Below are 24,359 nucleotides of genomic sequence, written 5' to 3'. Positions count from 1 at the left end.
TGACATTTGGTTTCATAGTTTACATTATTAGACTATTTCTTTTCTTAAAATTTTATGCAATATATTAGCATGCTATTCTTTAAAAATGTTAATTTTTCGTAAGTTGAATCATGATAATTTACTATTTAAATAATTAGCTTATAGTTAAAATTATTAATTTTCATGCCTTTAATTAATATCTATTTTTAATGTGTTAATTTGCAAATTTCATGTGTTTAATTTAACTTATTTTAGAACAATATTTTTATAAACTTTTTAAGAGAACTTGCATTGTCCAAGGTCCGTAAAATACACGTGTCATGTTACATGGTATTTCGAGGCAGACGTCAACCTTCCATGTCAGCCCTGACATAAGAGCATGAACACCCAACCCTTAACAGTCGAGCTTTCCAACAACAGGTTATCTCTAACATCTTATTATTTAAATATAATGTCATCTCTTTATCTCTTGGCAGATATTCAATTATCTGCAAGGCTACACATTATTTGTAAGTAATAATTATTTACTAGCTTTTATCTCTAAGTTATACATTATCTCTAACATTATCTATAAGCTACTTTTATCTACTAACTATTATCTACAAGCTAGTAATTATTAGCAAAGATTGTTATGTCAGTGTAAAAGCCCTATCAACAAGGACCCACAACTCCCTTTTCACACTATAAGTATTAGATTCCCTCTACTCTCTCAACACGCTTGCGCTTGAGATGAACACCTTCACTTGAGATGAACACCTTCACACCTGTTCATATACTTATTCTCTCACATTCTCCTAATTCACACACTTATTTATTTTTTTCATTATTTTCTCCGAAGAGATGCGGAAGGGCAGGGGTGGAGGAGCCTCGGCGACGGCGACGGTGGATGTGAACGGATCCATTTTAAAGGAGCCTCGGTACTGGGGCATGAGGAAGAGACTGTGGGGGAGATTCACGGTAGAGATTAGAGACCTGTTGAAGAAAGCCAGGGTTTGGTTGGGAACCTTCGATTCTGCTGAGGATGCTGCTCGTGCCTACGACATTGCCGCTCAAACTCTCCGAGTAGAAGAAGAAGAAGAGAAGGTGGTACCGCCTTCAATTCTCTTTTTCTCTCTCCATTTCTCATCCTCATCATCTTATTATTCCTTTTCCATCTCCATTCTCCATAACACCCAACACACCACTTGTGAAAAACCCCATTAATATCACACACACTGACATGTATCTCTGAGCTCCAATCCAATCCAAGACCACACCTTGTCGTGTCGAAGCGTCAGAGTTCTTTGTTTTGCAGGTTCCCCTTTTTTATCCTCCTAACAAATGTCACTCTTAGCCCAGCGTGCAAAGTCCAGGAGTCCACCTTAGCCATGTCTGCCATGATGTGTGTCAGCTCCGAATTTTGGTAAGTACATTTGGCGTCTACCATGGGATCGCGGTAAAACATACCCCGTGATCTTTCTTTCTTTCTCTTTCTCTCTCTCTTTCACACTCATGGTTAGCACTCGGTCTGGCCTCAGACACGAGACCCCTTTTGAAGGCTCCAATCCTCTTGCAGTAGCGATGCCAAATACTGATACTCTCCAACAACTCCAAAACCGCATTGCGGAGACGGAGTGACGCCCTGAGGAGGAGCTAAGAAAGCTAAAGGTTGACCACGATCAGTTGAAGGCTCATTTCAAATGCCCCTAGGTCGATGAACACTCTGCTCATACATTGCCTGAGCGCACTCAAGAGGAATCACACCCCTCGACACACAGTCAACACTCAAGATGACCCAAGTCTCTCTCACACCCACCATCCTGTAGTAGGATGACTGCTCATTGCCACCCTTTTATTGATCGCATCATGGAAGCTAACATACCCCTAGGTTGGAAACCACTCAACCTAGAGTAGTATGATGAGACCATCGATCCAGATGAACATTTGGATTCTTTCCTCACCCAGGAAAATCTGTACACCAATGACAATGCAATCTTGTGTTGTGTCTTCTCCACATCCCTCAAAGGGGCGACATTGACCTGGTATGGTGGACTTTCTCCAAGGTCCATCGACATTTTTGATACTCTTGTCGAATGCTTCAGTGCGTAATATGCGACCAGCCGGTCACATCGTATGACATTTGCCGTACTGGCTAGCCTGTGACAAGCAGATGATGAATCTCTTCGAAAATTCATGGATTGGTTTGGACACATTGTTGTTCAGATCCGAAATCTCAACCTAGAGGTAACATTACATCGTTATTCTCGTCTATCATCTCAGTTACTGCACTTTTTAATTTTATGTCTATTATATAAGAAAGATGCATTAATTATTTATTCACTATTTCTTAATTTGTTTTAATATTATTAACTAATTTTCTCATTTGTTAATTAACGTTTATAACAAAACAAAACCATCAACGACACATAAATTTAGCTAAAAAATACATACATTGTAACTAATAAATTATATAATAATTTTCTCCAATTTTATCATTTTCCTTTATTTATATATATTTCTAAAAAAATAAAATAAAAATCATGTTGAGAATTCGGGTTTAACACAAAATTGAATTTTTTTTTAAAAATCAAAGTGTAAATTTAAATCTCACCCAAATTTATACAGTAAAATTGTATATTGAGATCAATAATGGAAGGGGTTGTATATTTTGGTAATTTTTTTTTTGGTATATTCTGGAAAAAAATTTCAATTGTAGAATTCGATAATTACATTCTAAATAATAAGATTCTAATAACTATATTCTACAACTTTATTTGGAATATAAAAGTATGAAGTTGCTGAGTAACATATGATTCATACCTGACTTTGCTGCCTCGAATAACTACATGCTCAAGTTAGGATGTTTTTCCATCCTGGCATCCTGCAGAGGATTTGAAAAATATCAGCAACAGAATTTGACAAATATCAGCAACAAAATGAATTATACTGTGCATTTTAACAAATATGTTTGAAATTGGAGATATTAAGGTGATGTGTGATGGGCAACATTACAAATTGAAATACAGATAGCACACAAGTGAAGAGATGTTGGTAGAGAGGAATATCAGAGTGTTATTAAATTTAAAAATACAAACTTTCTCCATAATTAGAACCTAGAAACAGTGTCGACACCGTTCTATATCATACACTCACTCCATCAACACCTATTATCTAGGATTTGGTGTCTACAAATAATGTTTCTTTTCCATTGACAAGGAAACGAATTTCTAGAACGCGAATATTCAAAAAGTAAAATCTAAAAAAGAAAAATGGAACCTTGGCAGTGTAAGTAATGCTTTCGAGTTGACAGTTCCAGTTGTCCTCGCACTCAATCATGCTTCCTCAGTAGACTTTTGAGCTCAACCGTCACCACGTGACCCGATGCCTCGTGGAGTAAGTTCACCGCTATTCCCAAACTCCTGCTCATCTTGCACCCAAACCCTACCCACCACAACACACACACACACCCTCCTTCCACACTCTCAAACCAAACGAAGCTAATTAAATTACTTCTAACAATTTCAAGTTTTTTTTTATCCGTAGTTTAATAATGGAGCGTTCGGACTGGGGAGAAGCTTTTTATGCCCCAAATCACGATTCACGCAAATCATTTCTTCCAGGAACGAATAAAATTGTTTGCTCTGTCATGGAAAACTTTCTAAGGATGGAAGAGTTATTTAATATTTTTATCAGTTATTTTATCTATTTATTATATTAATAAAAATAACATAATCTTTTTATTATAATAAAAGAAATAAAATTTGAGAAAATAAAATTCTCATATATTGTTTTTTATGAAAAAATATGTGTCAAAAACTTATGATTTTTATTTTTTTAGTCTTTATAGTTTCAAACTGATTTTTTTAATTTCTATATTTTATATTTTAATTATATTTTAGTTCTTACTATAAAAAAATATATAAAAATAATTAGCTATAAATTAATTATAAATTATTAATTATTTTTTTATTATAAATTATCTTACGATAAATTAATTACGAATTACTTGTTAATATTTTTGTAATTAATTGTAATTGATAATATTACTCACATTTTGATGATAAAGACTAAAATAAAATTAAAATATAAAATATAGGGACTAAAAATATTATTTTCAAATTATATGAATTAAAAGAAAATTAAAATAAAAATTATAAGGATTAAAAAAATTACTTTTAAAATTATAAGGACTAAAAAAGAATTAAAATATAAATTATAAGGATTAAATGAGTAATTTAACGAAACAAACTTAACTAAAAATTCAAAACTTATTCTTTACCTCCTAAATCATGCACTAAGCTCAAGCATCTGAGTGACTTACACTCGTCGGCAAACAATTTGAAGTTAATAGTACAGCCTCTTTCTCTGGCTCCATAGATCTTAATATATATGAATTTTATTAAAAAAAATCTACCAATAATAATATATAAAAAAATTATACTATCGTGTAATTTTTCATTTTTTTTAGAACGGACTGGGCAAAGAACACCCAAGCACCAAGAGTATAATTATTACTTATCATATGGGTTATAATTGTTATTTCTTAATAATTATTTAAAAAATTTAATTATACTAATATAACAAAATGTAAAGTATTATTTAATTATAAACTATATTGTACGTAAAATTATTGATTTTTATAATAATTATTTTAAAAATTATATATAAAATAATTCTTAACTGGTTTATAGTGTGTAAAAACATGTATACTTACCCAATAAAACTAATCTCGATTATAGTTATTTCAAAAGTAATAGATAGAAAGTAATAGGTTTAAAGTAATAGTAGTCATTTTAATTTTCTCACTCAAATGCAAACAAAATTAGTAAATTAATGTTTTCCCTCTTGTATCATAAATTAATATTATTATTTTTGTTTTATAATAAATGCTAACAAATGTATTTTCTTTTAAGAAATTATGATGAATTTTTTTTAGTAAATTATGATGAATGTTGGAAAGTTAACTATTTGTAACATTCTAATTAATTACCTAAAATAATTCAGGTAATCATTTTCTGACCCAAATCAATGTTAAATAAACTTAAACACTGGTTTGCTCTAAGTATCCATCCCATATTCTATCATATTATAAGTTTGAGTAAATAGTCACTTTTGTTCCTGAATGTGTAATTTGCTGATAAATATGTCCCTAAAAGATTATAAAAGAGTAAAAAAAATACGATAAATATATCTGACAGTTAACTTCCATTCGTCAATGTTAATAAAATAGCTTATTTGACACATATGGATAAATTTGTCATTAAAATAATTGTCAACGTGACCCTATCAAATTGTCAGCCTAGAGGCATATTTGTCATATAATATTTTTTTACTTTTCTTTTTTTCGTCTTCTTCTCACTCCGCTGACAAATGTGTCCCTGGAAGATGAAAATACAAAATTTAGTCCTTGAAGCTGTAAAAAGTGTGAAAAATATATCTGGACGTTAATAATAAATTGTGACTAATTATTAGAATTTGAAAAAATTTATACTGATTGCGACAAGTTTTTTTTAACAAATTCGTAAATTAAATTGAGTCTAAAAGAAAAAAGAATACTAGTTTTATAAACTTGTAAATAACTTTTTTATATTCCCATGCTTGATGAAAGGTTTAAGTAAAAAAAATGTTTATTGTAAAGCATTATAGTTAAATTAAATCCATGAATAATTTTTAGGAAAAATTACAATTACAATGACATTTTTAATTTGTAAAAAATGTTCATCTCCTTGGAATGATTTTTTTAAGGTTATGATTTTTTAAATGATTAGTCAATAAAAAATAATTGTGTATGATATAAAAAAATTAATTTAAAAATCAACAAATTTTTATTATAATTTATAATTTGATGTCATTGCATATACTAATAGACATTCATATTTTATTATGAAAAATTTATTAAAAAAACAATTAAATAAATAGTGTTTGATTAAACAAAAACAATGATTTTCTTATCGTTTTACAGTAAAAGTTTTCCTTCTTTTTTCTGTGTTGATAGTATTTATTCAAAAGTTAACAATCGAAAGATTGATTTTTTTTTTGTAGTTGAAGAAAAGTAAGAAGATCGAATTCGCCACTGTAATAAAAATTCACTTCCATTGATAATATTTTGTTGCAATCATTATAAATTTTTTAAAATGATAATAATTAGTTACGATCTATTATTAACATCCTGACATGTTTGTCGCATTTTTTATACTTTTCGAGACTAAATTTCGTATTTTCATATTTCAAGAATGTATTTGTCACTGAAGTAGAAGACGAAAAGTAAAAAAAATATTATATGACAAATATACCTTTATGCTGGCAATTAAAGACGACTACGTTGACAATGTGATAAATTTGTCTCTTTATACCATATATAGTATTTTATATATTTATCGTAATTTTTATATTTTTGGAAATTAAATTTTATATTTTTATTTTTCAGAAATGCATTAAGTAAATTATACCTTTATGAACAAAGTAACTATTTTTTTTTAAGGGCGATCATATTATAAGTTATTTGATAGAAAAACAAATGAGGTGTATCCTTCCAAGCAAGGATATCAGGTTGGCTTTCTAAAAAGAGGAGAGATTATCCCCCTAATTTGGTTTGTGATATGGCTAGGGAGTTATTCCTGGAACTTTTGATGATCCCAACACCTATGCATATCCACATAATTTGCCACAGTCATATTTGAATTTGTAACTAGAGCATTCACCCCAATATTAATATAAGAATCACTCCCAAGAACTCATCTGTCATGCCAAAATCTTATACGAATTCCATCCCATATTCTCCAAATTGCGCTTTGGCAGAAAAGATCTCAAGTAGAACATAAACCCCGTCCCAAACTTCTTTTTATCAATAACAAGAATTACAACATCCCTACACCCATACTTCGTATAAACCAAATTGGCAGATTTTGGTCACAGAATCTCCAACTGGCACATAGCATAAAAGCTTTATTTAAGTCACGCATTTTCCTCAAGCCCAAACCTCATTTAACCTTAGGCAAACAGATAGTGTCCCAATCAACCAGATGCATTTTTCCGTGTATCTGAATCATGACCCCGCACGAAATTTCTACAAGCCTTGTCCACATCATCATAAATAGACTTAGGCAACAAAGTGGACTGCATAACATAGGTAGGAAGAGCTTGGAGAACAGGCTTAGCTAGAGTAATCCTACCTTAGAAAGACAAGGTCCTAGCTTTCCAAGCTGAGAAACGCTGATGAACTTTATCCAAGATAAATTGAAAGGTATTTATGGAAGTTCTTTTGTGAAAAATGGGGACGCCTAAATATTTTCCCAAATCCTTTGTGAACTGAATTCCCAACTCCTCACTCAGATGCTTTCGCTGGTCTTGGCCAATATTATTAGAGAAATAAACACAAGATTTTTCTAAATAGTCATAGCCATCCAGCCTTTGCCCCTTCTTCTCCCCTTTCTTTCTCATGGAGTGAAAGATCTCTTGAGCCATGATGATATTATCCCCGCTTTGACAATTAAGCACAAAGCTGGACTGAAAAGGACCCACTAAGTGACTCATAAAAACCTGATCATTTGAGTGAGAATCTTAGTAATCACTTTATATACCACATTGCAGAGACTGATAGGTCTAAAGTCTTTGATGAAACAGACCTCATCCTTCTTTGGAATGAGAGTAATAAAAGTCTAGTTTATCTCCTTCACATTCTCTGGACACTGAAAAATATCCTGAATTAACTCACACACATCATTGCCAATCACCCTCCAATTCTTTTGGAAGAAAATAGCTTGATACCCGTCTGGCCCTGGAGATTTCAAACTACCCATTAATTTAATAGTTTGAAAATTTTATTCAGGAGAGGCCATCATTCTCTGGAGATCCTTCACCTCCCGTTGCGGAAAAGCACCAGCCACCACAAATGGAATATACAAGTCATCATCAAAATACAAAGCTTTATAAAAACATGTAATCATTACGTCAAGCTGTGTATGATCAGAAATCCAGTTATCATTGGCATCCTTTAGCATATGATACTTATTTCTTTTGCGCCTAATAATCATCACTCCATGGAAGTATTTCGTGTTGCGATCTTCCACGAATAACCACTTGACCCTTGACTTTTGATACCAATGTATTTCTTCTTCTGCAAGAACTTGTTGATACTCCTTCTAAGTACTTTTATATTATGTATCTACCCTTGGGTTAAATGAAACACCTATTTTACCATCCAGCCAATCAATCTTGATCTTGAGAGAAACTTTTTTCTTCCAAATGCACCCAAAAGTATCTCTATTCCAGCGCTTGAGCTTTTGAGTGAAACCATCAATATTGCAAGACGACGAACTTGCACTCTGCTCCCAATTTGAAGCCACAAAGGAATAGAAATTTTGGTGAGTTTCCCATGCAGCTTCAAATCTAAAGGGACGTCGATGATTGTTCTTTCTGGTAGACCCCTTCATTCGCAACAATAACGGCTAATGATCGGACTTCATCCATCCAAGGACCAAGGTGGACAATAATAGCATTTGAAAATCTAAATCTCCATTCGAGGTTAATTAAACATTGATCCAACCTCACCCTGATTCGACCATTCTTCCAAGTCATAGCTTTACCTTGGAAGCCCATATCCATCAAGTTGCCTTCGTCCAAGAAATTCCAAAAGGTACTAGAATCTATGTGACTATTCGAAGAGCCTCTAGTTCTTTCGCTAGAGGATAACGTATTGTTGAAGTCACTGATGGCTACCCATTCACCTTGCCTTTCCCATGGAATTTTAACAAGTTCAAACTTTCATCATAGAATTGTTTCTCTTTCCTTTTCGAGTGAGTACTGTTAGGTGCAAGACGATTCAACAACTCCTTTCCCACCTGACCCTTATGCTTAATCATTGGTTGAGATTGCTTCTTGAAGTTTGATTTCCCCCTATACGCAACTCACCTCCCTTACCTCTTTGTGAGTTCTTGCCACCATGAGCATTTCGCACACGCACCTTTTGATTATGGGCCAACACTTGGGAAGCATGTTTGGATTGCATGCCCCAATCCTTTTAGTTGGGAGTCACGAGACATAAATTTCTTATTGGTTAAAAACGGTAGTATTCTCCTTGTTTTTGGCATTGACTACCTTTCTCCTCCTAGGATTCCACTACGCAATCATCCATACTCCAAAGCGATTCTCCTTGTTTGGATTGCTGACGTCAGCCCTTTCATCATCTTGGACTTCCTGAGAAGGAATCACGACCATCACCTGTACGTTGTTGCTTCTCCTACGCTGGAACCACCGTAGTGCTCACTATCTCAGTGCAATTATCTTTTTAGTGGCCAAATCTTCCACAGTGGAAGCAAATTGAATCAAGACCCTCATCTTCTAAATTAAGTTTATAATCTCTCTCATAAATATGAGACTCCGAAGGCTTTTCTAGATCCAATTCCACACAAATTCTAGCGAACTTTCCTCTAGAATGTATAGAAGTAAGTTAATCTACCTTTAGAAACTTCCCCAAACTCGATCCAATTCGCTGGATCGAGGAAAATATCATTGTAGAGTTCAATTTGTAATCTTTGAACCCTAATCTAAACAACTACGTTCTTGGTAGTTTTTGCATGCATAAGAAAAAACAGACGCCAACGTTGAACAATTAATAGATAATGATCAACAACCAATCAAGGCCCCTCAAACAAAGTGAAATTATAATCCTCATGATCACTAAAGACCACTTGATAATACCCTATCATGGAGATCTATTATCTGGATCATTCCCTTCCTTGCCCAGGTGCGTTGTAGCTTCGCTTCCAAAGGTCGAAAACTAACCTTCTCCAACACAAGAGTATTGAGCCACAGGGAGGCCCACCTAAGAAGCTCAACACCAAATTAAGGAATAATTGGCCCATCGGAATTCCTTTCCAAAATAGGAGGCATATCCTTTGGCACTTCATCGAGGACATCACTATGCAACTCATCCTCCGTAGGCTTTTCTCTACTCACCATGCCCCTTATAGGTTGAAGGAGTTTATCAAACCTAAGTTGGGGCCCCACCTTCCCCAAACACCTCTATATCGTCTTTAAACTTTTTATCCAATGTTATATCTAGTGTACGAATTTAACACGCCATTCACCCTTTCTTTTTTTTATGAATGAAAAAAATGCGCTGATTAAAAAAAAAATATTTTTTACAAGGTTAGAAATATATGTTAACCATGCCTATGAAATAAATCTTATCTCATTTATAAATAAATAAATAAAAAAACCTTATCTCGTCTCAATTAGAAACGTTCAATCTTATCTCATATATGAATAATACAAAAATCTTATCTCAATTAGAAATGTTGTTAGTAGTTGTTACCGCATGCAACGTGCACTAATTCACTAAACAATACCTTGTTAAGAAAAAATCACTAAACAATATTCAATTGTGATACTTTGCGCATTTTGGCTTACGAGTGACGACAAATACAACGTTACAAAGAGAAGTTGTAATACAAAAATATTACCTAAAAACATTTACTGTAAAGAGAAGTTGATATACAGTTTTTTTTGTGATTAATGGGTATACGTTGTTAGTGTAAAGATCAACCAATTAAAAATCATGTTTAACTTTTAACTAGTAATTATTATAAAGTTAATAAATTAATCATACCTGATAGTTTATGATTAAATAGTAGTGTAAAGATATTTTTACTTTTCTGAAAATATCAACTATTTAAACTTCTAAAATATTTTTTAAAATTTATATTTTTAAATTAATTTTTTATTTTCTAAAAAATCTAAATGATCTTTGTAGATTAATTGAATTAAATTTCAATTCATCTTTATATATTAATCAAATTAAATTATATTCACTGATGCGATAATCGTTTTCCAAATAACTATTCTACATTAATTCTCTAGAAATTAATATAGTATATAAAATAATGATAGTTTGTAATGTTGAGATTAACATCTATAGTAGTTGACCCAAAATGTGAACGTCTTATAAAATTTTAATTTTGAATTTTAGATTAAACTTTATAGATCAATTTTTTTTAATTAATATAGAAAGAAACTATATTGATTATATGAACAAGTCATATAAAATATTGATGCCTTTTCAACTTTTTGAAAATTTTACAAAACTTTTTGGATCGGTTATACTAAAAAATAATTTAGAACTACACTTTCAATTTTGATTTTTAGTATGACCGATCTAAAATATTTATTATATTTTTTAATTATTAATTTTAATAAGAGAAAAAAATATCATGTATAATGACTTAATGATCATGCTAAAATACTAATTAATTATAAATAGAATTATTTTTATACAAATATTAAAATATATTTTTATTGTTAAAATTTAAATTTTTTGCTCTATTATTATAAAATACACTATCAGTCTATTAGAAATCACTCTAAACATAATTTTAAAAATAATTATATATAAAGAGTAAATGATATATGCATTAATTACTAATGTAAAAAAACTTTACAATATTATTCAATCACACATTATTATATATAATAAATTTATTATTTTTTAGTTAATTTTCTTAAAGGTTATACTAATCATAATTTTTTATCGGTTAATATGATAAGTTTTTTTAACACTAATATAGTACATAAAATTTAAACTACTATACTAATATAGTTTAGTATAAAATATTTATTATAAAAATTATTAAATTTACTACATGGAAATTTATTCCAACTAGATGTATTTATTAATTAGTACTAATCAAAGAAACATTCGATTGATATAGGTTTAGATAAAAATATCTTCAATTTTCAACTGTTCTGCTGATAAATTATCTAACTATTCACCAATGAGAAATATTGTATTTCATTATCTATCATTTTATATTTTTATGGCATATGTCTCTTTTCAATGTAAGTATTAATTGTTATTTTTTTCATTTATGTTCAGGTTTCAAAGGTATTGCTGAAAAAAAATAGCTTAAAAAAGCTAAAAAAAATTATTATTTTGAAGCAAAAATTAAAAGTCTATTATTTTAAAAAGGAGCAAGTATCTTTTATCATCATAAAAACTAAGGAATAAAGTGTTTCTAATAAATTTGATAATGGCCGTGTGGAAAAATAATAGATAAAAACATTTTTTTATCCATTAAAATTAAATATAGTATATTTATAATACTGAAAAATTCTGCTTAATAACAGTCAAAGACCGTACTTAATAAATTGAATTAGACAGCTTAGTATAGATAAAGACATATGAAATGCCTAAGATGTTTCCCAACTAAAATAATGAAACATGTAAAGGGAAAGGTTTGAATGCTGGCTTAGGCAGCCAGAGCTTGACAGCCAACTTTGACTAGACTCCAACTTGTCTTTCTTCTACTCTGTTTTTGGCTATTTAAATAAAGCACACTCCCTCATCTTCTATTCTCCTTTCATAATATTAATATATTACACTTCGCAAAGTAAACACGTTATACTTTATTAGTCCATTACCCGCCTCTGTTCTTTCTTTCTCCATTCTCCACTAAGAAACGGAAATTGGAACACAACTAACTATGATGATGGCTGATAATAGTGATAATACTTCACTACCGCCGGAAAAAACCGAAAGCACGTCGAGCCTCGCCACGCTCCACTCCGACATCATCCACGCGCACATCCTCACACGCCTCGACGGCGCCACGCTGGCATCCGCCGCATCCGTATCGTCCCTCATGCACCGCCTCTGCACCCAAGACGATCTCTGGCGCGAAATCAGCACCGCCACGTGGCCCTCGCTCCAAAACCCCATCGCTCGCCACGTCATCTCCGCCATCCCCGGCGGCTACCGGTCCATTTTCTCCGACGCCTTCCCTTCCCTCCACAACTCCTCCTTCCGCCGCCACCGCCCGCCTCCGCCGACGCCGGAGCTCATCTCCGCCGTGGACATGTACTACCAGGGAAAACCCGTGTTCTCGCGCGTGATACGCACGGAAACGCAGAAGAACTGGTTCTTCGCCTCGCCGCTGTGGATAGACGCGCTTCAACACAAAGAGGTAGTTATAATTAATAAAACATGTTACGCAACTAAATTTAGTTATCAAAATTGCTTTTTAATCATTAATATGCCAAGGTAGTTATAAATTATAATAAAGGGAAATCATAAACTTCACGAAAAAGTTATTCGTCAAAAGAAATGAATCGTGATTTCCGGTACAATTTTTAACTTGTATTAATTGAATTAAAAAATCCCAGCCTTAAATATTATCTCTCTGCTATGCAATTCGTACATTTTTTTTTTGGTACAAAAATAGCGTCACTTATTATATTTCTGACTGAAAGTATCCCTAGCCATAGATAACAATTAACAAGTAGGAACAAATAATTCAATTGAGTATTATTGCTGAATCATTGAATTTCTTATTTAATGTTTTCTGTAACATACTCCATGGTAAATGTCGTGATTGTGGACATATTATCAAACCAAATTTAGGGATGAAAATTATTTTTGGGGTATGAGTCTTAAAAAATTTAGTGCTCCATAGTAAAATAATTGTTGTCTCAAAATGATAGGAAATATAAGTAATTACAAAAAATAATAAATTAAAATAATAATTATTTTGAATTTTTTTTCTCTTAATGGAGGGAGTATTTTTTTTTTAAGAATTATGTATAAATTTTAGTGGTTAATTTTTAATTTTTCTTTGTAGTTAATTCCTACGACAGTGAAGTTTGCGAGGAAGGACGAGGAATGGCTGAAGCACTTGGAGGAGAATCTGAGCGTGAGCTGGATTATTGTGGACCCCACACGGAAGCGTGCGGCGAACGTATCGAGCCGGAGGGCGGTGTTGGCACAGCGGCACTGGCTGACGCGGGAGGTAGAGGTGGTATACGCGGCGGAGATGGCGGGGGAGCGGGGGGGCGCGACGGAGAGGGTGCAGTGCCTGGTGAAGGTCACGTGCTGCGGGAAAGTTGGAGGGGAGTTGCACGTGAGGGAGGTGAATTTGGTGATGGAGGACACGGAGGGGAGGCGAGTGAGTGGGAAGGAGAGTGTGGAGATTCTGCAGAGAGCCATGGAGAACGGAGAGAGGAAGAGAGTGGATCACGTGAGGGATAAAGATAGGTTTATGAAATTCACGTGCTTGATGAAGGAGAGAAGAGAAAGGAAGTTTAGGAGGGAGAAGGCACGCGATCTTGTTTCTACGTTCTTGGCTTTAGTTGCTCTTCTCTTGTTCTGTTTCCTCGCTGGATTCTGAGCTTTCAACTTTTCAAATTCAACCTCATTTTTTTTTCTCACATGTCTTTTTCTTAAAAGAAAATCATATTCCAAACACATTTAGATACTAAATATGATTTATTATATTTAATCTCTTTATACTCAACCCATTGATAAATTCAAAGTCATTTAGATCCATTAGTACTAAATGAGATTATAGATTCACTTTTATTCATTTTATTCGCACTGTAAACAAAATTCAGATTACACAAATCGTTCATCATTACATGAACATACAGATTCTAGGTTCATATATCATGATGTTATACATTCACCGATCCAAATTGGTTTATGATAAAAGCTTTGTTATTCTTGTATTTATCATTCATTTATTTCCTTTTAAGTGGAAAGTGATGCAATTAGTTTTCGTTTTCTTGGTGGTCTGCTTCAAGGATGTTTCAAATCTACCTAGATTCGTGGTTCAATTTTAGTGTAACTTTTGTGTACTAAAAGTGTTACTTGTTGAATTAGTTTAGTACGAGTGTGTTGGCATGTGTGAGCTGAAAAATAAAAATTATAATATAAGTGTGGACTATAATTATAATATTAATATTGTATAATATTATTATTTATTAAATTTAAAAGTAAGTGAATGAGGTAAAAATTAATATAAGCTAAAAAATGAATCATCAGCACATATAAACCCATTTGAGGATGGGGCAAAAGGAAAACAAATATTATATACCAAAATGGAAATAACAAAGTCATAATGTTGAAGACATTGTTTCTAGCAAAAGCTTAACAATCAAATAAGTGTGTAATTTACAATTGTGACTTTGACATTGTAGTAAATTTATAAACATGGTCAAATCAAAGCATAGTTCACATTTGGATAAGGAAATTCAAAGATTATTTCCATGCTAGGCTTGAAGCTTTGAGCTTCGAAAAAAGCTCTCCAATCGGATCCAATTTTGGTTGTCTTTCGCCAGTCATTGTGCACAACGTTCTATAATTAAATGGGTAAACCTTTTATCTTTCATAAAGTAATACATAATACTTAAAACATCCTGACATAGACAATAACTTAATGTAAGAAATGGGATAAAAAAATTGACAGATAAAGGTGCTTTTGAATTAATTAAGTATATAGCTAAGTAACTTACCAAGTTGCTGCACATGACCTTGTATTCATCCAGAAATACCTTGAAAGTGATTGAATTCGACACTTGATGGTATAATAAGTACCATTTTGAAAAAGTTTTTGCATCATTGCTGGTTTTGAATATGGTCAGCAAGAAGAGACCCTGACCATAATGGGTTAATGTCACTTGGTGATTTCCCTCGAGTCCATAGAAAGTTCTTAGTGTTGTCCATCCATGGACAATGGTTGGGCTGATCAAATCTTTGTTGTAGACAACATCATGCATATTGCCATGTTTGTCTACCAAATGCCAGTGACGTTCTAGCTAGTCCTTCCATCTAACAGCAAATGACCTACTGACTTCACCGTAAATCTACATTTGAAATAGGTGTAACATTAGAATAAGACTAATTGGTTGGTTAGGTGTATCAAAATGATTCAAAAAATGACATGGTAATTGGAAATGACAGTAATAGCATAATAAATGGTTGACCTAATCCTTTGCAAGAACGGTGTTGAACATCTGCTCTTCAATTCTTGTGATTCGCATCATTATTTCTGCCAATTCATAGTGCTTTCTCTGCATATCATTCATCAATTCTAAACTCCATATGGAGTTAAAAACTTGGCATCATTAAATCTTGATACAAAAATAACCATTTAAGCAAATTAATATGTATCTAATACTATTATACAATGCTATAACAAAATTGACATTAATGTTGTACTAATACTATTATGCAATGCTATACATAAATGAGCAGTTCCTTCTGATGCAATCCTACCCCCCAAGGGTATTGGATAGAAGACTCCAAGAGGCTTGGGCTAGAGCTACTAAAGAATGCCCTAGGGTTCTCATGAACCTTAGGGTAGATTTTTGAGCCCATGGGTCAAGTTTGGATCCACTATTCTTTGTAAATATTAGAATAGGTTTTTCCTTCTTTTAGGCCTTGTATTTTGACCATTCTAGTAGTATAGGTTTTTAACCTTGTATTTCAGGGCATTTTGAGTAGTCTTTGTAGTAGAGACTTTTTTTTTTTTTGTATTTTCATGTATTTTGTCAAGGAGGTGAGCTTAGTTTTTAGATGGGTGCGTGTAGCTAAGCTCTAGCTTCTCAAGGAAGCTTCTCAAGGAGGTGAGCTTAGTTTTTAGATGGGTGTGTGTAGCTAAGCTCTAGCTTCTCAAGGAAGTTTTCTCAAAGAAGCTACTCTCATGAGACACAACTCAAAGTTCAACTTCTCTCCCTTTTTCTTTCTTCAATTTCGTGCTCCCCCCTCTCTTTCTCTCCCTTTTTCTTTTCCTCCATTGAAGCATCCTCTCCAAGCTTCTTATCCAAGGCTCATCTTGGTGGTGAAGCTCCTTTTTCCATGGCTTATTCCCTAGTGGATGGCGCCTCCTCTCACCTCTTCTCCTTTGTCTTCCGCTGCATCTCCATGGTGGAAAATCACCATTAAAGGACCCCATTGAAGCTCAAAGATCCAGCCTCCATAGAAGCCCCACAAGCAAGCTTCCATCAAGTGGTAATCAGAGCACAAGAACTTCAAGTAGGTACTCTTTAAACCTCCATTAATTTTTTGCTTTACCTTCTCTTCCATTGTTGTTTCTTCATTTTTCTCCATGTATCTCCTCACATGTCTTGTGCTAAATGTTGTTAACATGATTCTTTAGAGTTTCCACCGATTAAACTTGCTATAAAAGCTAGATTTAATTTTCTATGATTCAAATTTCTTGTTCTTGTTCTTGAACCATGAATTGTGTTGAGTTTAGGTTCCTTTGAGTTTTGTCATGTTATTTTTTGTGGCTGAAACCTAAACTTTGAAATTCTTACAAAAATATTAAAGTAGAAGAAAACCTCAAAAATCTAGAGTGACTTGTTCACCTATCGTAGTTTTGTCATAGAAGTCATGTCTAGTCATGAAACTTGTCACATAAGATTTCTTATGTTGTGCTGAGTTTTATTTTCTTGTTTCTTTGTCTAACTCATTTGTTCATGAGTGTATGAAATTATTTTAGCCTATTATTTTATTTGAGTCAAATCTTTCATTTTAATTAGTCCTTAACATGTTCACGCAAAATTCTTAGAGTCTTTGATTGTGAACCTTTTCTTGAACTTTTAGGTTTCCTTGTGATTGTGTCTATTATGAATTTGAGTTTTGGTGATTGAATTTCTGGCTGAAATGTTGATCCTAAGTGAATATTGAACTCCTAAAACTGTGGTAAACAATCCTAGTGAGTTCAAAATACATAGGAAGGTTGAAAGTAAGCCCAAGGCAATCAATATACCATGCTTAAAAAAAAAATCGCTGGTGCTGGCAGCTTGGACATACAAACTTGTAAAAATTATTGAGAATTGGTTACTTCGAATTTTGAGATGAAATTTTTTACTGAATTTTCTAGACATCTGGAAAAAAGTTAGAAAAAAAGAAAAAAGTGATTTGGATAAAAGGAAAAAATAAGAAAAATCACACAAGTTGACAGAAAAATCAGTATGCAGGAAAAAAAACAGTGAAAGAGAAGTGTGCTTGCTGTTTTGGCTCAAAATTTATTCTATAATTGGTGCCTATGTTATACCAGTCTTAGTTCCAAAATTTCAATTGAAAATTACTGTGAAAAAAAGTGCCAAAGCTAGAGGTTTGTTGAGTCTTTTTTTTTTGGTTTTTTATTCTACTCTAGAGCCATTCTAAGTTTCTCTTTGAGTCCTAGCTTGCTTCTATGCCCTTTTCATTGCTTTAATTGTTGAATAATCCTTGAAAAATTGTCTTGTTAAAACTCCATTGGTTTAGCTTTCATTTCATTTTTTTGGTCTTTGGTTTTTTCTTGTCTCTTTGTTTCCTTGTTTGTGGGTTGCCATATAGGGAATTGGAAGGAGGATTGGTGCCATCCCTTGAAGAATTTGAGTCAAGAAGCAAGGGACTAACCACCTTAAGAGCTATTGGACTAAGAAGCACTCCAAATTGAGTGAATCACCAAAGAGAGAACAACCACCAAAATTGAGGACCGTTTTGTAATTTTGTAATTTACAATTTACTTACCTTCATTTCTTTCAAGTTTTGTAACAAAAAGGCCTTTCATTGGAAGTGTGTTGGGAGCCTCCAATAGGTTACCAAACTTCTATTTATGTGTAATAATTTTAGGCATTTTTTCCTTAGGATAGTGAGTGTTTTGTTGGGAACCTTGAATGTGGTCATCCAAACACTCTTAGGATTCGCCTAGTTTACATTTCTTGCTTACTTTCATAGCTTATTTCCTTTACCTTCCATTGTCAAACCGCCTAGATAGCTTTCCTTTTACCAATTAGTTTTTTTACCTTATCTTTCACACCTCTTTTAGTGTTTATTTTGGCTAGTTTCAACCATAGTTTATTTTACCTTTTGTTTTCAAACCTCCAACAAGAAAGAACCACAACTTAGGAACCAACATGAGTCATCATTCATCTAGTGTTAATGGTGAGGGTACTAGTCATAAAGACCCTTTATCTAGAATCTTAGATGAGTTGAGTTCCCTCAAGTTATGGAAATAAAAACAAGAGAGAAAAGAAAAAGGAAAAAAAAGAGTGGAAGAAATAAGTCAAGATGAAAGAAAGAAAATAATGAAAGAAATAAAAAGAGAAAAACATGTCTCCTATATAGTCATAACTCTTGCAAGAGCCTAAGTGAAGAACTTCGTGACTATTACGAAGGAAGGCATAGGTCACATCTTAGACCTCACTCCCATAGAAGAGAAAAAGAAAGAAAGCCTCAAGAGGCTAACATTAACCTCTCATACTTCCATGGGAAGGATAATGTAGAGGCTAACTTAGATTTGGAAATAAGGGTAGAGCAACAACTTAAAAAGAAGTCTACTTCAAAATCTTATGGCTCTCACTCTTATCCAAAGAAAGACCAAGGTCAAGGCATCTTAGGAGTGACACCTTCTAAGCCCAAAGATGATAAAGGGAAGACAATAGAAAAGCAAGCCCCTAAGGCTAGTATGCAAGAGAAAACTAGCTCTATAAAGTGCTTTAAATGTCTTGGAAGAGGACACATTACTTCTCAATGCCCCACCACAAAAACCATGATTATGAGGGGCCAAGACATTTATAGTAGCCAAGATGAGGCTACTACTTCACCTTCCTCTAGTGAAAGTGAAGAAGCAAAAGGGGAAGAATCTAGTGAAGAAATCTACCCCCAAGAAGAAGGACAACCATTAGTGGTTAAAGAGAAGTGTAAGGAGGTAAGTGTCTCCTCCAAGAGTTTAGCTAAGAAGGAAACTCATTTTACAATAAAGACAAACATTAAAGAAATTTTCCCTCTTAGACAACCTCCACATTTTCTCTTTTGTAAAAAGACACTTGTTAGCACTGCCACACCTCTTGGGCTTGAGGTTATTCCTCAAGTAAAGGAGTTGTTGGATGAAGGTTTGGTTCGTAAGAGCTTAAATCCTTGTGCTTTGTTGGTGCCCAAAATAGGTATTATTAGGCACCAAATCCCTACAATAAGTGATATGATGAATTTGTTGAGTGTTGCAACCCTCTTTTGTAAAATCAGTCATGCACCCAACGTCTTCATGATTCATGTACATAGGGACTCATTAGGTAGGTTTGTTCTTATTTTTGGTTTCAATACAAACTTAGGTGCTCATATGGGACACCTTAGGTTTGTCATATTTTTTTGTAGGAATAATCAACATAAAAATACAGAAAAAGGTATGCTTTATTACATTACTTTCCTTAATTTTTTAGATAGTGATCAAGGGGTTTCCAAGGACCCTAAGAGAATAAAGATCATTCCTGATTGACCTACTCCACCAAGTATAAGGGAAATCTGGGGCTGCCACGACTTAACAAACTTTTACAAAAGGTTTGTCCCATATTTTTCTATACTTGTAGCACCACTCATTGAGTTGGTGAGGAACCATGTTCCCTCATGGGAAGATGTCCATGAAAGGAGTTTTCAGACCTTACCTTACTCTAACATACCCAACACCACTAATACATATGTTTTTATTCTTTTTACCGGTGTCAAGGGAAGGAGCCCAAAGTATGAAGAACCTCAGGATTTGAGGTCATATCCTTTCCAAGGTGGAGGGGATGATGCAATCCTACCCCCAAGGGTATTGGATAGAAGACTCCAAGAGGCTTGGGCTAGAGCTACTAAAGAATGCCCTAGGGTTCTCATGAACCTTAGGGTAGAATTTTGAGCCCATGGGTCAAGATTGGATCCACTCTTCTTTTTAAATATTAGAATAGGTTTTTCCTTCTTTTAGGCCTTGTATTTTGACCATTCTAGTAGTATAGGTTTTTAGCCTTGTATTTCAGGGCATTTTGAGTAGTCTTTGTAGTAGGGACTTTTTTTTTGTATTTTCATGTATTTTGTCAAGGAGGTGAGCTTAGTTTTTAGATGGGTGCGTGTAGCTAAGCTCTAGCTTCTCAAGGAATCTTCTCAAGGAGGTGAGCTTAGTTTTTAGATGGGTGTGTGTAGCTAAGCTCTAGCTTCTCAAGGAAGTTTTCTCAAAGAAGCTACTCTCATGAGACACAACTCAAAGTTCAACTTCTCTCCCTTTTTCTTTCTTCAATTTCGTGCTCCCCCCTCTCTTTTTCTCTCCCTTTTTCTTTTCCTCCATTGAAGCATCCTCTCCAAGCTTCTTATCCAAGGCTCATCTTGGTGGTGAAGCTCCTTCTTCCATGGCTTATTCCCTAGTGCATGGCGCCTCCTCTCACCTCTTCTCCTTTGTCTTCCGCTGCATCTCCATGGTGGAAAATCACCATTAAAGGACCTCATTGAAGCTCAAAGATCCAGCCTCCATGGAAGCCCCACAAGCAAGCTTCCATGACCTTCTTAGCCTCACGTAAAAATCCAGATGACACATCTATTTGCCATGTGCAATGTGCCCGCCATTATGCATATTAAGAATTGAAAGAGAAGAACTAATCAATACACAAGTGTAATCACGTTAATAAAATTGCAGCACACATAATTTTTAGAAAAGCCAATTTCAAGAGGTAACAAAACAAAACTGACATATTAAATTAAGAAGTACTCTTTCATAATAGACTACATGTATATAAATGATACTGAATGAAGTATATAAACAAACCAATGTTGTAATGCACTTCATTATTGAATGATTGATATTTTGTAAGTCTTCTCCTATGATTGGCTCTTCAGGCCATGAACTTCATGATCAACATGTCACCAAACTACTCTAGATAGATAAATGTATTCCAACAAAGAGTTTAATCGGAGAGGGTAAGCTATGCGACAAGGACAATCACATGGAACTATCTAAGAGTGTTTATCTTAGCAGGTTACTCCCCTGATAAATAAATTGTCTGGAACCTATAAATAAACTACTTTTTAGTGAAAATAAATTGACAATCCAATCTACATCATGTAAGGCTACTACCTTGCAACCTACTGGTCCTAGGTTGTTTTCGCTGATACAACATCACAAGTCACAATTAGCAAATCATAGGTTGTGCCTTAAAAAACTTGTAGTGGTTGCCTCATGCATTGAGCCACTATTTTGTTTTTTTTTTTTAAAAACATGACTTTGAATGTTAAAACCAAGATTGCAGTCAAAATGCCATGATTTTGTACTCTTCTTTGGACCTTGCTATCCATATTTACTTCTCGATGATTTAAAAGGGTTCTCCATCATACATTAGTAAGACTATGCCTATGCTTGTCATACAGGCAGTGTCATCCTTTCCGGATACCTTCTTGTATATATGATTTCTCAATTCTCACGATTAGAATATTGGACATATTTCATACCATTTCATAATTCCTTGTGTGAATGAAATACCTTGAGACTCTTCACCTTTCTTTTATTAACACATTTCATAAGTTTGTTAGATGAAATACCTTCAGACTCTCCACACTAAATGGATTTGCTAAGGTCAATTCACTAATTCTAGTGTAAGATTTTGGAATGTGTTGATGTAATTAGGGTGGTTAGAGAATTTAAAGTTCAAAATTAGTCCAAATAAATACATAATGACAAATCCTTTTAAATTTTTACCATAACAATGACCCAATGCATGTCATTTAGTTCCTTATGTTATTGTGTATGGCACTTCAGATGAAGTTGTAGATTGCTCCCATGGCAAGCAACTCTGGGGATTGTGTGAAGAGAAGTATGAACCACTCTGGCTCAAAGGAGGTAACCACTGTTTGGAGCTCTTTCTTGAGTACATCAGGCATCTCAAGAAGTTCATAACAATAGTTGAGAAGTCTCCATGGCAACGATATAGCTTTCGGTAGAGCACATACCAGTTTGTGCAGCCTTAAAAGAGTACAAACATTTTCGAAGTAAGTATAAAAAGCACTGATCATAGAGAAAAGACAAGGAAGAACACAAACAGGCCATAAAAGCTGAAAAACTTGTCTAATAATTCTAATATGTTAGAGAAGTCTGGAATGACCTTTGATCACAAGGAAAGGTCTAGGAGAAGTGTGGATTGTCATGAGAAATCCTTGAAAAGCATTGGCCATCAATTAGAAAAGGCAAGGAAGAATGTTGGCAGGATGGACAGAATAAGGAGTGGATAATAATTCTTATAGTGAAATTATATTGGTCATCAATTTTGAACTCCATATGGAGTTAAAAACTTGGCATCATTAAATCTTGATACAAAAATAACCATTTAAGCATATTAATATGTACCTAATACTATTATACAATGCTATGACAAAATTAACATTAATGTTGTACCTAATACTATTATACAATGCTATACATAAATGAGCAGTTCCTTCTTAGCCTCACATAAAAATCCAGATGACACAACTATTTGCCATGTGCAATGTGCCCACCATTATGTATATTAAGAATTGAAACAAAAGAGCTAATCAATACACAAGTGTAATCACATTAATAAAATTGTAGCACACATAATTTGCAGAAAACCAATTTCAAGAGGTAACAAAACAAAGCTGACATATTAAATTGAGAAGTACTCTTTCATAATAGACTACATGTATATAAATGAGACTAAATGAAGTACATAAACAAACCAATGTTGTAACACTACATGATGTATATGATTTTTTTAATGTATCATTTGGTGTTGACAAGACGCAGAGCTATATTTATACTGTTGATATGAATGAAATTGGTAAAATAGAAATGATTTTCTAACAATTTTAATATAAATTCTGATACCAAATTATAAAAATGGCTTAACACTTATGTATTTTGAAGAATCAAAATGCAATAGAGAAATGAGGTTTAACACGCAAGACTACATGTACTATGACATGCCTAACACTATCATTTTCTTTTTTTCCACTTGTAATGCACATTGGTTAATTAAAACTAAATAATTAGGTCTCTAATTTGTGTTCCATACTGTTATGATTATCCAAAAATTAATATACTTTGTTAATGAAACAAAGTAAATGCAAAGAATCGTAAGGGTAAGATTATGTTGGCTCCATGAGCAATCTTACCAAGCGCGGTGCTTCGACGCGTGTTAGGTGTCCGGTTGACAGTGGTAAGCAACGACATTGGTGGACACTATCGTTGCGTGTGAGACGGACCAACTTCATCTTTGAAGTGAGTTTCTTTCTTCATTTTTGACAGAAAATCGATGCTTTTTCCACTGGTCAGTGAAGAAGGCACAACAAGGTTTGGAAATGCAAAGGATCAAATGAAACCGTGTTTGCAGTTTTAAAAATGAACAAAGTTTTAGCAGCCCCACTTTGGCTTCCAGAAATCACCAATATACTTGCACACCCAGACTATTTTGGATAGTTCAAAAATTTTCCTTCGATGAATCTGATACGTACTACGAATCCATAAAATCATTACGGATTTGTAATTCGTGTGGGTCAATAATGATTTTTTGTTTATTGCTACTAATTTGAGTGTGTATAAAAACAATTTGTGCTATTGTAGTATATAAAAATAAGTTTCAGTCAATGATTAACATTAATATAACACTTTAAAATTAAGTTTTGAATTAATTAAAAAGCATTGTCATGGTATCATATATTATGGACAATGCGATAATTAAGGTCTATTAGATCTGTTAGTAACTATTGATAGTTACAGGAATAAAATGTGGGTTTGTAGACATTAGACATAGATTTGTCAAATAAAAAATAGTCAAATTCATTTTTTGAATATGTAATTAATCAATTTTTGACTATTTCAATA

The 24,359-nt window shown here is 33.4% G+C and overlaps 2 protein-coding genes and 1 pseudogene across 2 annotated transcripts; all 3 read left to right on the top strand.

Moving 5' to 3' along the window:
• Positions 1-819: 819 nt before the first annotated feature.
• Positions 820-1,182, top strand: LOC100776538 (ethylene-responsive transcription factor 7-like). The gene has a single exon (XM_003539111.1). The coding sequence runs from the start codon at positions 820-822 to the stop codon at positions 1,180-1,182; it is 363 nt and encodes a 120-aa protein (XP_003539159.1).
• Positions 1,183-12,309: 11,127 nt separating this feature from the next.
• Positions 12,310-14,454, top strand: LOC100778648 (probable F-box protein At2g36090). The gene is made up of 2 exons (XM_003538055.5): positions 12,310-12,917; positions 13,572-14,454. The coding sequence occupies exons 1-2, from the start codon at positions 12,438-12,440 to the stop codon at positions 14,115-14,117; spliced, it is 1,026 nt and encodes a 341-aa protein (XP_003538103.1). The 5' UTR covers positions 12,310-12,437; the 3' UTR covers positions 14,118-14,454.
• Positions 14,455-15,093: 639 nt separating this feature from the next.
• LOC102660442 (uncharacterized) lies at positions 15,094-22,750 on the top strand (annotated as a pseudogene).
• The last annotated feature ends 1,609 nt before the right edge of the window (positions 22,751-24,359 follow it).

Source organism: Glycine max, chromosome 11, assembly GCF_000004515.6.
Source record: "Glycine max cultivar Williams 82 chromosome 11, Glycine_max_v4.0, whole genome shotgun sequence".
NCBI lineage: Eukaryota > Viridiplantae > Streptophyta > Magnoliopsida > Fabales > Fabaceae > Glycine > Glycine max.
The sequence above is the reverse complement of the archived record's forward strand: the minus strand, read 5'-3'. Positions and strand labels throughout refer to the sequence as shown.